Source organism: Chiloscyllium plagiosum, unplaced genomic scaffold (assembly GCF_037043375.1).
Source record: "Chiloscyllium plagiosum isolate Xiang-an unplaced genomic scaffold, Cpla_swu_hap1 HiC_scaffold_53X, whole genome shotgun sequence".
In the NCBI taxonomy this organism is placed as follows: Eukaryota; Metazoa; Chordata; class Chondrichthyes; order Orectolobiformes; family Hemiscylliidae; genus Chiloscyllium; species Chiloscyllium plagiosum.
The window spans coordinates 18,356,352-18,372,428 of record NW_028270191.1 but is presented as its reverse complement, the minus strand read 5'-3'; the positions used below and the strand labels follow the sequence as shown (position 1 = coordinate 18,372,428).

Sequence of the window (16,077 nt, the reverse complement as noted above, 5' to 3'; positions counted from 1 at the left end):
AGGCCTCAAACTGAAGAGGCCTCATGTGCTGAAGCTGCACAGCAAAGTTATGGGCAGAAAGCAGGAAATGAAGAGAGGAGGAGTACTTGGAAGAGAAAATAGAGGCTAATACGTCAGTTCTTCCGATAGTTGCCAGGCCCTGATCGCTCCCAGCTGTTGTGGTTTACTCAACCTCTTGTTATTGTACTCTTTAGCAAATACTATAGTCATTTCTGATCACTGCAAACAGAAGACACAGATTTTTCTGTCTGCACTTTAAAATGCTAACCATGTCATCCAAATAGATTTCTACAATAGTGACAGTCTGTCCCAGAGATGAGCTTCCAACCACATATCCACACCAAGACCATTTGTTTCCACCTCTGTAACCTCACCTAAGTGCTCTTTCTCAGCTCAGCTACTGCTGAAACTCTCACTCTGCCTTTTGTTACCTCTGGGCACAACTATTCCATTGCACGCTTTGCTGCCCATCCTGTTTTCCTATCCCCCATGTACTCACCGACCTCCCAGTCAAGCAATTAAAATTCTCATCCATGTTTACAAATCCCTCCATGGCCTTGCTCCTCCAGCCCCATACCCTTCTGAGATGAGCTTCCCTGGTTTTGCTTGTGGCATCATTCAGCTATTAGCACAAAACTCTAGAATGCTCTTCTTATCCCACTCCATTCTTTAAATTGTTTTTCTCCTTTAAGACACTCTCTAAGAACTAACAGGTTGACCAATTTTGGTTGAACATCTCCTTATGCATTTTGGTATCATACTTTGTTTTATAATGCTCCTATGAAGCTACTTGGGAAGCTTCATTATATTATAGTCGCTACGGAAATATAAGTTGCTGTTGCTACTGCATTTATCCTCAAGAATGGAACTGAAGGCTGATGAATCTCCTTTTGTTCACTTGCCATGGTCTGACTTTGCAACTATTCTTTAGTCTCTTTTATCAATAGCAGAGGCATTTGTTTCTATTTTGACTTCAGTAAGTCCAAGGAAGCAACTAGAAGATGTATTGGAAACTGCAGTTGCCTGAGCTGTCAGTCTATTACACAAGACTGTCCAGGGGAACTTAAAGGCATAGCCCCACATTCAAAGACCATCTCGCCCCAGTCTTAGCCAAGCATAGGAGGGTGCTGATGCCAACTCAGCACCAATTCCTCCTTCAGTCAGTGGCTGGGATTGGGAATGCACTGCATGAGAGTGTGGTGGAGGCAGATTCAGTTGGGGTTTTCACAAGAGAACTGGAGAATTACTTGGCGAGAAAGCATTGCAGGGCCACAGTGAGAGGAAGGGGAGTGGGACTGGGACTGGGTTACTCTTCGGGAGAGCAACATTCACTTAGTAGGCTGAATGGCCTCCTCTGTGCTGGAATTATGAGGCGAGGATTCTCCCTTACTCCAGGATTCATGGGGATTTCAATCACTTTTTGTTTGCCTTTCAACCTGTCACAAACTTGTAGGAAGTCTCTAGAAAGTAAAGGCTCCGTGTGAATGGAAATAGCCGTGACAGTTGTTTCTGTTCTGAGCATCAGCGACAATGAGCTTTGGAAATTAGTATGTCAGGGTCATACAATGATCACCGTCTGAAAACCAAAAGTCAGTGCCAAAGTCAGTGTGATGTCAGTGCCAAATATTGACTGCGACTTGTAATTTGTTCGCTTTACATTGCTGTTCCTTCTGTGTATTGCAGGGGCTGTATTAGCATGTCAATCATCCCCGTTTTCATTCCAACACTTTAAAAATATAAGTCAACTTGCCTCATACACAAGGGTCAAACTGAGACCTTAGGTTAGCTCATTCAAAATACATCACTCTGAGGCTTCAAGTGATGGCTACTATCATGGCACACCTTTCACTGTGTGGTCTTTCAAAGCACGTGGCTGAGAGGATGGAAACGAAAGTCTTCCGAAAAATGTCTTCCTCGGGGTTATTTTAATTGGTTCCTGTTCAAAACCACTTACAAAGACTTGCCAATGTCAGATCTCACAGCCAGGAATGATCTATTTGGTTGATGAACTCAATGGGACCATCTCCAGCCATCTGCCATTGTGTTAACCACAGGCCAACTTTCAGCCCTGGGGTCCTGGTCAGAATTAAAAAGGTTAATCATGGGCACTATTTCAAGCTAAAGCATGATCAGTAACAACAACTAATATTTATATAGCACCTTTGACATAATACAATGGCCCAAAGTGCTTTATTGGAATGGTTTTAGCTATATTGGGAGATATTAAGTCAAATAACCAAATGCTTGGTCAGAGGTAGGTTTTAAGGAGCATCTTAAAGGAGGCAAAAGAATCAGAGGGGTTTAGGAAGGGAATTCTAGAGCTTAAGTCACAGCTGACGGTATAGTCATTAACGGTGGAACAATTCTAATCAGGACTGCACAAGAGGCCAGAGTTTGAGGAGTACAGACATCTTGGGGGAGATGACCAAGATAGGGAAAGGCGAGTCTTAGAAGGACTTGAAAACAAATTTTAAAACCAAAGTGTTGCTTGACCAGCAGTCAGTGTGGGTCAGTGAGCAGAGGGGGTGAATGATTTTGGCGCGATTTAAGAGGCCCCAGAAAGCAACAGCAGACAATACCAGCTAATTTTAGCGAAATTCTGTTGAGTCAGTTAACTAGGCAAACTGACATTTCAAGGCATTAACTGAGATTGGGCCTACTTTTCCCTCTGCATTCTTTGCTATATCTTTGTTACATTAGCAAATTCAATTCGCAATAGGGGGTGTTCTTTAAATGTAACCAATACAGACAAATGAGAAGGCATCCTGTGGCTCCAATAACAATGAGGGCTAATCTCTCTCTCCAATTTATTGCTATAGGCCTGCCAGACCTCAAACTCTACTGGGAACCATGAGCAATTACTTCACATAAATAAAACCCAATTTCATCGCGAAAATCTACATTGTCTGTTCAGCACATGTTGAAAACTCAAAAGAGATGTGACCTTTCCCCTGTCTGACAGGCGCTGGTGACAAACGGTTTTAATTCTTTCCACGCCACTAAACGTTTGAAGACATATTTACACTTCCATTGTTACGGGAATTTAGATTGTTCAGGACAAACTTCATTAGCAAACAAAGCCACAGGAATCCATTATATTTTGTTGCACAACTAGGAGAAACAAAGGTTGAGGGGATTATACAATTTTATACTTCAGATATAATTTGTTCTTGTTGGCATTTGTCAGAGTACATTTTTTTAATACACTTTTATCCTTCCCCTTCTTTATAGATTAGATCACTGAGGGTTAGACAGAGTTTTGAATTTCTTAAACATGGCTGAAGCAGCCTTCAGGTTAATACCACTTCACTGGGAGCTTTTACTGAATTTTACGGAATCAGGGCAAATGTGGCAATTGTCATGATCCAAGAACCCATCTGTCAAAAGCAGCTACAGTCGAAGCTTATTCTCACTCAGTGAGATGGTGAGGCATAGAATGATACTTCTTGGCTCACCAAATAGCCCAAAAGAAAAGCCTTATCTTTATGGCCTGCAGTTTTTTTCTGAACCAACAAACAGCAGCTTTACATAAAGGTAGTTTTGTACACCAATCTATGCCAATACGTTGTGTGCTTTAAGTGCCTCTGGTGAGTGTATAATCTAAATATGTAGTGAATTAGCCACCAAATCCCACACTGGGCAAATTTCCCCACATGTTCCAGAGAATGGAGGTACCCTATTATACATACTACACATTACTTGTACTGCTGTTAGCTGGTCTCATTAGGGGGTGTCATGGGCATCACAGAAATGCTGTATTGGCCTCATTAGCAACAGAAGCTTCTTGAACAACTATACATGTATTCGAGCTTTAGGGTCATTTGCCGCTCATCAAAGAGAGTGACGCTAATGATGGAGAGTGGAACCAGTTCCAAATTCAAGTCCTCATTTTGTCAGATTGGCTATCCACAAAGCTCATAGGATTTACAACACATTAACAAGGCCATTTGGCCCCAGTGGTCCATACTGGTGTTTATGTTCCACTACAGCATCCTCCCATGGTTGCACCTTATCAACAAAATCTTTCATCCTCATGAGCTCATCCAGCTTCTCCTTAAGTGTACCCCTACTAATCATCTCAGCCGCTCCCTGTGGTAGGGAGTTCCACATTCTCACCACCTGAACAACAAAAAACAAAGAACTCCCGAATGCTGGAAATCAGAAACAAAAACAGAAATTGCTGGAGAAGCTCAGCGGGTCTGCCAGCATCTATGGAGTGAAATCAGAGTTAACGTGTCGAGTCTAATCGTTAACTCTGCAATTTCTGTTTTTGTTACTGGTTATAACCTATTTGTTCTGCTACTATACTGACCAGGACATAAAAAAAAACACTGTTCCTCTGAGGAAAAAAATGTGCTATGGAATCTTTTATATCCAACTAAGCCAACAGACAGGGCCTCAACTGAGATATGTCATTGACAACACTGCAGCACCTCTGAGTCCTATACTGAAGCGTCACCCTTGATTATGCACTTAATCCCTGGATATTTTATCTACTTAAAATGTCAACAAAAAACGAAAACTCACTCTGATGGCAAATATCAGTGAAAGCAAAACTATTAACCTCGAAATTATGTTCTATATAATCTATTGTGATCCTGCTGCCTATAAAGACCTTGCAGGGTTAAAGTAACTTAGTCAACAGACAGCCATCAGTTCAGCTGACAGCTGTTTGACCTGTGGAGTGCTACATCCTGCTTCTAGTGAACTGGGAAACAGCTAAACTTGGAACATGAAGTGTTCTTCCTCAGACAAACAGTCCGAAAAACATTACTCAGATGTGAAATAGTGTTCCTCCCTATTATATAAATGAAAATGTAAATTGTCAGAAGATGGTTCATCCTGTCTATTGCTTTGAGATAGCGAGCAAGAGCTCCGGCAGTTTTGAGCTCTTGTGATGCATTAAATCCTTGAAATCATTTAAATTTTAATTTTGCCTCTGTCCAAAGTCAATTTCACACAGACGTTTAGATCTGCTTTTATTTCAGCAAACCAGCGCACATAATTTTAGCCAACAATTAAAGCTGAGGGACATTCCTTTATAGAAACATTTTTATGAACACCCAAAGCTTAGTTAAATATTGATTTTATTGAACACTTATGGTGCATATGTGACTCATTAGAAAGGAGAGTGGTGTAGCCCTTTGACAGGATGTAGGGTCACACATGTTTAGACCTATATTACCCTGAACTCCACTCTTCTGAACACTGGAGCTGGTTTTCTGGAGGTTTTTTATAAAGAAAACTAGTCTGGCTCCCACACCGAAGAGTTGGAAACATGCTGTGATGAAAAAAAGGCTTATTTGGAAGTGTTTTATTTTACAACAGGGCAGCTTAAAGGGACATTGTCGTTCTTGAACAAGAATACTTGCTGAACCATTTCTTTTCTTTTGCTACACTCCCATCAAAGAATTGATGGAAGACTTGGATGCTGACATGGTTAGGGTTATCACAGCGTGCTTGTAAGCAAGCAAGTTATTGTGATCTGAAATGTGCTACCTGAAGAGCCGGTGGAAAACAAAGTAATCGTAACTTTTTCAAAAGGAATTGGATAACCTAGGCTATGGGAACAGGGCATAAGAGTGAGATTAATTAGACAACTTGACCAAACAGACAGGATGGCCACAATGGGCTAAATAGCCTCATTTCTGTGGTTTCATGACATCAAAAATAGTTTGCTAACCATTTGTTTGAAATTCTTATTTTTGTGTGAATTTTCTCTGACAAGGAATGTTAGAGCTGGAATTCTTTCCGCTGTTGTTGCCAGCATCAAGCACTCCCACAGAGGCTCGATGTAGAAATGAAATGTCAAGCTACCCTGTGCTCCAAGACAAACCGTCACTCCTACGCTCAGCCGAATGTCACCTATTGTACGACGTCTCCATTTCCCACAGGTTGTCCTGTGGTCTTTGTGAGTAACTGCTGTGCACAAAACTGGCTGAAATCAAAGCCAGATGCCAGCGTGGCTTGTGTGTGTGTGTGGGGTGAACCAGCTGGGGCCCCTGCCCTTTCCTGATTCCCATCCTGTATAAGTGCAGATTGGAGTGATGGCTCTACATGCTTACAAACAATCATTAGACTCACATATGAATGGTATCTGACTGACTAATTCCTAAAGAAGCTATTAGCATGGATCTCAGAAACTTGAGCCTACATAGAATATAAAACTATAGGGACCAAGCTCACAAATCCACAGAACTGGCTGCCCAAAACATTATCAGTCACAATTAAAATAAAGCGAAACTAATTGCAAGGATTTCAGCCAGACAGACTGTAGGTCCCAGGTACTGAAGTTATTTCTTATGCTTGATTGATCTGTGGCTTGCAATGGCACTTGACGTGCACGTAAAAATCCACACTGACAGTCCAGCGCAGTACTGAGGGAGTGCTGCACTGTCTGAGGAGCTGTCTTTCAAATGACATGTCAAATCATGGCTCCATCTCCTACATTGCTCGCATATACATAAAATAATCTGTGGCATTATGTTGAAGAAGAGTGGGGTGAGTAATCCGTTTCCCTGTTGACCTGGTTAATCCTTATCCCTCAATCAACACCACAAAGAAAACTGCCTCATTGTCTCATTGCTGTCTGTGGGCTCTTGCTGTGTGCAAATGGGCTGCTGTGTTTCTTACATCACAACGGTGAATATACTTTCAAAGTACTTCATTGACCATAAAACACTTTGGCATAATCAGGATGCTATATCAATGCAAGGTTTTCTTTTTGTCACTAATACAAAAAAACACGTCACAAACCAAACACAAGAACATTGGAGCAAAGCTCACAGGACGTATGTTCAAAAAAGGCAGTATATAAATGTAAATCTTTCTTGCAGTACACAGTGTGCTTGTCTAGCACTTGGAGACTCTCAGTATACAGGTCAACAGCTAATGCTTTGCATGTGCATCAATCTACTGCTTTATCGCTGAGTTGACATTTGAACATGAGAGAAAAATCAGAACTTCAAAAATTACTGCATGGCAAAGTTCATCATTAAAACTCAGCAAGTTGCTAAGGCTCAGTCTGACTCCAGTGGTCAGTTTGTTGAAGTGTATCGGAATCCTGGTGTCTAAGAAGAGAGAAGTAGAATTAATGTTTTTAAAAAAATTATTTCAGGGGATGTGGGTATCAATGTCTGAGCCAACATTTATTGCCTATCCAGAGTTGGAAAGTGAAGACTCCACATGCTTACAATCATTAGACTCACATAAGATAGGTATTTGAGTGACTAATTCCGAAAGAAGCTATTAGCATGGACCTCAGGAACTTGAGCCTACATTCCTATATAAGTAAGTGTGTTGAATATAAAACTATAGGGACCAAGCTCACAAATCAACAGAGCTGACTGGTCAAAACATTACCAGCCACTATTAAAGTAAAATTATTTTTTAAGAAGTGGTGGTGTGTTGCCTTTTTGAAACTCTGCAGTCCATGTTGCACAGGTACACAGAGAGTTCCAGGATTTTGACCCAACACTGAAGGAACAGTGATACATTTCCAAGACAGGATGGGGAATGGCTTGGAGGGACACTGGAGGTGATGGTGTTCCTGTGTATCTGCTGCCCTTGTCCTTCTAGATGGTAGAGATTGAGGGTTTGAAAGGTGCTGTAAAAAGAGATTTGGTGATTTGCTGCAGTGCACAGTGTAGATGGTACACACTGATGGTGCTGAGCTGTGGCGGAGGGGGTGGATGTTGAGGGTAGTGGATGGGATGCTCATCAACGGATGGGATGCTCATCAACTGGGTTGCTTTGACCTGCACCATCTTGAGTGTGGTTGGAGCTGCACCCAAGGGAGTATTCCATCACATTCCTGACTTGTGCCTTGTAGATGGTGGACAGGCTTTGGGGACTCAGGAGGTGAGTCATTTGCTGCAGTATTCCTAGCCTCTGACCTGCTCTTGTAGTATTTATATTGCTAACCCAATTCAGTTTTTAGTCAATGGTGACTCCCAGGATGTTGATAGTGGGGGATTCAGCAATGGTAATGGCAATACCCTTGAATGTCAAGGAATGATGCTGCTTTGTTGGAGATGATCACTGCCTGCCACTTGCTGGTGTTAATGTTACTTGCTACTTTTCAGCTCAAACTTGGATATTGTCCAGGTCCTTTGACACAGGCTGCTTCAGTATCTGAGAAGTCGCAAACATTGGAGCATTCATCGGTGAACATCCCCACTCTTGCTTTATGAGGGCAGATTGATGAGCCTGCATCAACATTGGACATTTCATAGCTCATCAAATCTGCTTCTCTCTCCGCAGATGCTGCCTGACCTGTTCAGCATTTTCTCTTTGATGTCAGATGTGCAGCACTTTGCTTGTGGCTGGTAATTTACATGCAATTGCCCATCGACAGGGGAAGAGTGCGAGCAGCCGGCCTGTGTTTGACCCCGGGTGAGAGAGGTCCTAGCAGTGACCCATGGTGGCCACAGGGAGCAGGCGGGAGGCCTGACATGCACATGCACACACACGGCTCTCATTGAATGGCATTGAAACCTGAGCCTGCTCTGTAATCGGCAAGGAGACCTGTCAATAACAAGGGGGAAAGCCACTGATGTTTAAACCAGGGGACAAGGGGCAACATCTCCAGCCGTGGGGACGCAGTTAAAGGAGGTGCTGTCCACGGGGTCAATCTGTGGCGGGCCTAGCATATTCCAGCCTGGTACTGTGCAGAGGGCAGCAGCGCTGATGTTTAGATTAGATTAGATTAGATTAGATTGCAGCGTGGAAACAGGCCCTTCGGCCCAACAAGTCCACACCGACCCGCCGAAGCGCAACCCACCCATACCCCTACATTTACCCCTTACCTCACACTACGGGCAATTTAGCATGGCCAATTCACCTAACCTGCACATCTTTGGACTGTGGGAGGAAACCGGAGCACCCGGAGGAAACCCACGCAGACACAGGGAGAACGTGCAAACTCCACACAGTCAGTCGCCTGAGGCGGGAATTGAACCCGGGTCTCTGGCGCTGTGAGGCAACACTGCCACCGTGCCGCCCACTTTTTTTTTAAAGGAATCCTCATCATTCTCTAATGCTTCTGCAAATCTCTTATGAGCCTATGGACCTGAGCCACTGACAACTCTGCTCCGGAAACTAGATCCCTAACAGCATTGACTCTCAGAATCCATTCTAGTAAGTTGTGACAGCAGGAATCCCTGAAGACTGTCACATTGTGCAGCGTCCACCGCTGTCCACGGGGCGGGCCCAGCATATTCCAGCCTGGGACTGTGCAGAGGGCAGCAGCGCTGATGTTGTGACAGCAGGAATCCCTGAAGACTGTCACATTGTGCAGCGTCCACCGCCACCTAACACAACAGAACACTGAATTTATGATGAAAAATGTGGCCCTTCCTTTGACATCGTAGGCAGTGCATTCCAGGAAGATTTGAAGAGCCGTGTGACTGCAGCCAGAAAAGCATTCTCGACATAATCAGATCGCAGACTGCAGTGACCTGCACACAAACTGTTACTTTTCGAGTCAATATGCTTGAGGAGTTCCCGAGTCATATGTCGTCGGAAAAATTGACATGACTGCATTAAAAAGTCTGCTTTCCCCCTATACACACCCAAGAAAAAAGGTCAGTTTCAATGAGCGTTGAGCCCCTTTAAAGTTTCCTACCAGCTTCCAAATAGCAACAAGTTGGCCTCATTTCTTTATTCCTGTCGCTTTCATTCCCCGTTCCCCCCCCCCCCTTTTTTGGCTCCCCAAGGTTACAAAATCTCGTAAATAAAACATCAACAACCCATGCCTTACTAGAAAACAATTACAGTTACTTGACCTTTGCCCCCTTTCGCCTGGCCATATATTAAGCAGAACGTTCTTAGCAGTGTTTTCGTTTGAAAACATGTCTGGCACGATATATACAGTATATGTGTGTGTATGTGGGGGACTTGTCTCACTGTACAAAGTCACAATGTAACACCTTACAACAACAAACGCACTTTTCTACAGACGATCCTCCTCAAACACACGCATACACAGAGCCCCAGGACGGGATGAAATACCTTTGTGAGCCTCATTTTTTCTTCTTTCCTCCTCGTAGCTTCATCTGGGGGCCCACACAGCTCCTTCCCGCAGCAATCGAGACTTAGAGCACAGCCCATGCAGCTCCCTCTCTCTGATGCTGACTCAACTCTGACTCACAGGGAAATGTGTATTTTTTCCTTACACCCCCCCCCCCCCCCCCCCGCCGGAAAACGGAGTGGAGTTTAATTCTGGAACTTAGCACCGCCCTCTTTATTCACCGGCAGCGCCGGTCACAGTGGAACAAACTTCCCTGTGCCAGATGTGGTTGAAGGGGGGGGGGGGGGCGGTGTTTGGAAGAGCGCTGCTGTTTCTCCCTTTTACACAAACAGGTGTCAACACCAACCCCCCTCCCCCCAAACCTTCGTTCACTGGGACATGGAGGCTCAGTCCCTCAGCCGCATTGACTGGGGAATGAATTTCATAACACAGCCATCAATCAAAAGGGGTTTGCAAAGAACAAAGCATGACGGCATGCTGAGAGCATTTCAATTCACTCGTGAGGATTCCCCCCTCCCTCCAGTTTCTTGTGTCAGAGACTGTACCCTGCAAACAATGATTTAAACCGCTGAATGACAGCCACACCTAATGGATCCAGACCATTTCTCTTTCTCCGGATCTAGAATGTGTGAAGAAAGTAGCAAAGCTAATCTTGACTAACCCTCTGCCGTTTCCTACTATGCCCTGAACTTGGTACAAATGCGAGAGGGAGCAGCCTCAGAGATGCTAATGATTTTGCTGCCGTTTCAAACACAGCGAGCACTTGGGCCCCACACTTGTAGGAAGGATACCAATGTCCTGGAGGAGATGCAGCGGAGACTTGCAGAAAGGTGCATGAGATAAAAGATTCCGGTTATTTTGGGGAGACTTGAGAAGCCGGGATTGTTCTCCTCAGAGCAGAGATGATTAAGGGGAGGATTTAATCGAGGCATTCATAACCATGAAGTGTGTACTCAGGGATGCATTCCCCGAAAAGGTAGAAGCAGATTCAGCCAAAAAGGGAACGGAATGCCACTGCAGGATTCCTGGTAAAGAGCAGGCGACTGGGACTAATCGGATAGCTTTTTCAGGAATCTGGCATGGGCCTGATGGGCTAACTGGCCTCTTTCTGTGCGATGCCATTCTTTGATTCTACTCCTCCCACTCCCTTACACATAGAGATGTACAGCATGGAAACAGACCCTTCGGTCCAACCCATCCAGATATCCCAACCCAATCTAGTCCCACCTGCCAGCACCCGGCCCATATTTCTCCAAACCCTTCCTATTCATATACCCATCCAAATGCCTCTTAAATGCTGTAATTGTACCAGCCTCCACCACTTCCTCTGACAGCCCATTCCAGACACGTATCACCCTCTGTGTGAAAAAGTTGCCCCTTAGGTCTCTTTTATATCTTTCCCCTCTCACACTAAACCTATGCCCTCTAGTTCTGGACTCCCCAACCCCAGGGAAAAGACTTTGCCTATTTACCCTATCCATGCCCCTCATAATTTTGTAAACCTCTATAAGGTCACCCCTCAGCCTCCGACGCTCCAGGGAAAACAGCCCCAGCCTATTCAACCTCTCCCTATAGCTCAAATCCTCCAATCCTGGCAACATCCTTGTAAATCTTTTCTGAACCCTTTCAAGTTTCACAACATCGTTCCAATAGGAAGGAGACCAGAATTGCACGCAATATTCCAACAGTGGCCTAACCAATGACCTGTACAGCTGCAACATGACCTCCCAACTCCTGTACTCAATACTCTGACCAATAAAGGAAAGCATACCAAATGCCGCCTTCACTACCCTATCTACCTGTGACTCCACTTTCAAGGAGCGATGAACCTGCATTCCAAGGTCTCTTTGTTCAGCAACACTCCCCAGGACCTTACCATTAAGTGTATAAGTCCTGCTAAGATTTTCTTTCCCAAAATGCAGCACCCCGCACTTATCTGAATTAAACTCCATATGCCACTTCTCAGCCCATCTGATCAAGATCCTGTTGTAACCCTCTTCGCTGTCCACTACACCTCCAATTTTGGTGTCATCTGCAAACTTACTAACTGTACCTCTTATGCGTGCATCCAAATAATTTATGTAAATGACAAAAAGTAGAGGACCCAGCACCGATCCTCGTGGCACTCCACTGGTCAGACGTCCAGTCTGAAAAACAACCCTCCACCACCACCCTCTGTCTTCTACCCTAAGCTTTAGTTGTGTTTCTCCACAGTTTGCCCCTTACTGAGAGCAACCACTGATCATTTGGGAGAAATTGGATGTAGGTTTGCTCGCTGAGCTGGAAGGTTTATTTCCAGATGTTTTGTCACCCTACTAGGTAACATATTCAGTGGGCCTCAGGTGAAGCACTGCTGATAATTCCTGCTTTCTATTTATATGTTTGGGTTTCTTTGGGTTGGTGATATCATTTCCTGTGGTGATGTAACTTCCTGATTTTTTCTGTGGGGGGGGGGGGGGAGAGAAGAAGAGAGTAGATGAGGTCTTACTTGATATGTTTGTTGATAGAATTCCAGTTGGAATGCTATGCTTCTAGGAATTCTTGTGAGTGTCTCCATTTGGCTTGTCCTAGGATGTGTGCTGTCCCAGTCCAAGTGGTGTCCTTCCTCATTCATATGTAAGGAAACTAGTGAGAGGGGGTCATGTCTTTTTGTGGATAGTTGGTGCTCATGTATCCTGGTGGCCAATTTTCTGCCTGTTTGTCTGATGTAGTGTTTGTTACAGTCCTTTCACAGTATTTTGTAAATGACATTAGTTTCACTTGTTGTCTGTGTAGGGTCTTTAAGTTCATTAGCTGCCGTCTTCGTGTGTTGGTTGGTTTGTGGGCTACCATAATGCCAAGGGGCCTGAGTAGTCTGGCAGTCATTTCAGAGATGTCTTTGATGTAGGGGAGAGTGGCTAGGGTTTCTGGATGTGTTTTGTCTGCTTGTTTGGGTTTGTTGCTGAGAAATCGGTGGACTGTACTCATTAGGTACCCATTCTTTTTTTTAAAAATATGCTGTATAGGTGATTTTCCTCTGCTCTGCGTAGTTCCTCTGTGCTGCAAGTGTGTATTGGCTTGTGAAATGGATACCTGATTTTTGGTTGCTGTTTTGACAACTCGAATTTAACCAGTTTAAATTATGCCCTAGAATATTAAACCTAATAGGAGGTTGAATTTATTATTTTTGAAAGCGTGGTGCTGGAAAAGCACAGCACGTCAGGCATCATCCAAGGAGCAACAGAATTGATGTTTCGTGCATAAGCCCTTCCTCAGGAATTCCAAAACGTCTCCTGCTCCTCGGATGCTTTTCCAGCACCATGCTTTCGACTCTGATCTCCAGCATCTGCAGTCTTCACTTTCTACCCTGCATTTGTTGTTTTTCCAACATCAAACTAATGAGATGATCGGATGTTGGGGGCTATAAGAGTGCGGGACATTTTCAAAATTGGTCAGAGAGCAAGTGCCGTAGAGAGAACGTCCTGGAGAGCTAATTGCCCAAACATCTTGCTCTCAAAGAAATTAGAAAATACTCTGTCTCTCACACACACACAATGGTACCTTTTCACAGTAAAAAGAAAGACAAACGACCCAGAGAGCTCAGCAGATGGAACAGTGAAGGCATAGACTGTGTGGTTTTGAAATTAAGGTGATGTAATTTTCAATAAGTGTCTTATTGGCACAGCATATTGTTATAGAGTCAGAGGCAGATAGTAAGCAGTTAAGAGAAAGGGGGGGGGGGCTTAGATTTGTGAATAGTTTTTGTTTAATGTTCCTTTTTAGAGTAAAAAAATAAATTGATGTTACTTTCTTTAAATAGTTGAATTTAGGAGTTCTCTGTCACTCATGTTTTAAAAGATTATGAGGCAAGGCAAGCTTTTCTAAAATTTAGTTTAATTAACAGAGGGGGCTCACCTCTGTGTTGTAATGGCTTGGGGGCTCATCCAGGATTTGGACATATTGGGACAGGTTTAGACAGATCCAGTCTGAGATTTGAACCGATTTGGGGTACAAACAGTCCCAGCAGATTAAACATTTGGCAATTTGTGTTCTAGATTTTTAAATAAAACTTAAATGTTCTCACCTGTTTAATTTTGGTTACTTGTGGTAGGTTAAATTAAAAGAGTGAGGGAAATGGCTCTTTAGCAATATTAAGTGGTTCTGGGATTTGAAGATGCTTCCCAAATTTGCCAAGAAAGCTTAGAAAGACAGAGGAAGGAAATACTTTTAGAATAAGCAAATAGGTTAAAATTGGGTTTAACCAGGGATAAAAGGAAAGCTGAAATTGTAATGGAGTTGGTCAAGGGTGGATTAGAGAAACAGACAAATGCAGTAGAGTTAGAAAAACGTAATTTGCAATTGAGGCAAATGGAGTTACAAGATAAGGAAAGGGAAAGAAGAGCCATGTTAGAGGATAAAGAGAGGGACAGAAGGTTCTTAGCTGAGCAAAAAGAGAGAGAGAAGAAAGAAAGGGGGAGAGAATTTGAACTTCAGAAGTTGCAAATTAGTCAACAAAGTCAAGTTAACAGGATGGAGATGAAGGAAGAAGGTAGTGATGTATACAAATATGTTTAAACACTGCCACATTTTATTGAGAAAGATGTCAAAGCCACTTTTATTTCATTTGAAAAATTGGCTCGGTAGATGGAGTGGCCAGAAAACTTGGGTAATGCTAGTTCAGACTAAGCTGGTAGGCAGAGCTAGTGAGGTATTTGCAACATTGTCAGATGAGGGGTCAAGAGATGATGCTGAGGTCAAAAAGGCAATTTTGAGTGCCTATGAATTGACACCAGAAGCATATAGACAGCGGTTCAGAAACACAAAGAAGGAATGAGGTCAGACTTATGTTGAGTTCGAAACAATTAAACAGTAATTTTGATAGATGGGTGCGGTCCTTAAAAATAGATAACACATGATTCTCAGAGATTATTCTGCTGGAGGAGTTTTAAAAACTTACTTCCAGAGACAAGAATTCATGTGGATGAACAGAAAGTTCAAGAGTGACAGAGGTGGCAGATGAATATGCATTGGTGCATAAAGTGAAATTCAGCTTCTATGAGGGATGGAAATTGGGAGAAGGGGAGATCCTTCACTACAAACAAAGACGAGAGCACACTGGTGATAGTTTACTACAGGTGAAAAAAGCAGCCCAGAAGTGAAAGGCCTCAGGTGTTTCTGTCATGGTAAGGTGGGACACGTGAAGTCATAGTGCTGGTTGTTAAAGAAAGGTACTGTGGGAAAGGGTGTGGTAAAAGAAGCTATGCCAGTGAGATTGTGAAAGTAGTAAAGGAAACCCCAGGAAAGTGCACAGCCAAGACAGGAGCTGGGTATTAAGTAATTGCCCAATCTCTATAAAGACGTCACCCTTGTGGGTAAGGTTTACTCAGGAAGAATAGGGGGAAGATGGGAAAGAAGTTATAAATTTTGAGAGATACAGGAGCTAATCAGTCTCTAATAGCAAGTGATGAACATATTTGCACTCTGACATGTTACCAGAGAGAGTGGTAATTTGTGGAATAGATGGACAGAAATTTAGCACTCGTCTATGTAAGATCAGGTTGGACTGGGGAAGTAACAGTGGAAGTGATTGACGGAGTGTCAATTCCAGGAATACAGTTTGTTCTTGGGAATGACCTGGCAAGATTCAAGGTGGGATCGACACCCCTTGTGGTGGAGAAGCCAAAACCAGGGAACCAAGTTAAAAGACAAATTCCTTGGAATCTTTCCAGGCTGTGTAGTAACAAGAGTCCACTGTCATTAGTTTTTACTTCTTGCTATGACTTGAGAAAGACAAAGGAGTTGAGGCTCAGAATTGGCACCATGGTGTGGAAGCCTTTCTCTAACACATGCTCCTTTTATGAGTGGCTCGCCAATTTGAGCACACCATTGCTGCACGTCCCCTCAAATATCACTTTTAACATCACTATGGCAGAGGGAAACTCGACTCAAACAACATGCATTCCTAAAGGACCTTTAACATTGCAAAACATCCCGGGAGGATTAGGAAACAAGTTTTCACACTGGACTACATCAGGAGATATCAAAATAGGTGACAAAATAACTTGATC

The 16,077-nt window shown here is 43.5% G+C and overlaps 1 protein-coding gene across 3 annotated transcripts in view; it reads right to left on the bottom strand.

Annotated features, from left to right (window-relative positions):
• LOC122543325 (tensin-2-like) overlaps window positions 1–10,142 on the bottom strand; it is a 273,742-nt gene extending 263,600 nt beyond the window's left edge. For all 3 annotated transcript variants that reach the window (XM_043681852.2, XM_043681854.2, XM_043681853.2), the window contains exon 1: window positions 10,012–10,142. In XM_043681852.2, the coding sequence (XP_043537787.2) occupies window positions 10,012–10,110 (99 nt within the window). In that variant the 5' untranslated portion in view covers window positions 10,111–10,142. The remainder of the gene's footprint in view (window positions 1–10,011) is intronic.
• Window positions 10,143–16,077: the final 5,935 nt, after the last annotated feature.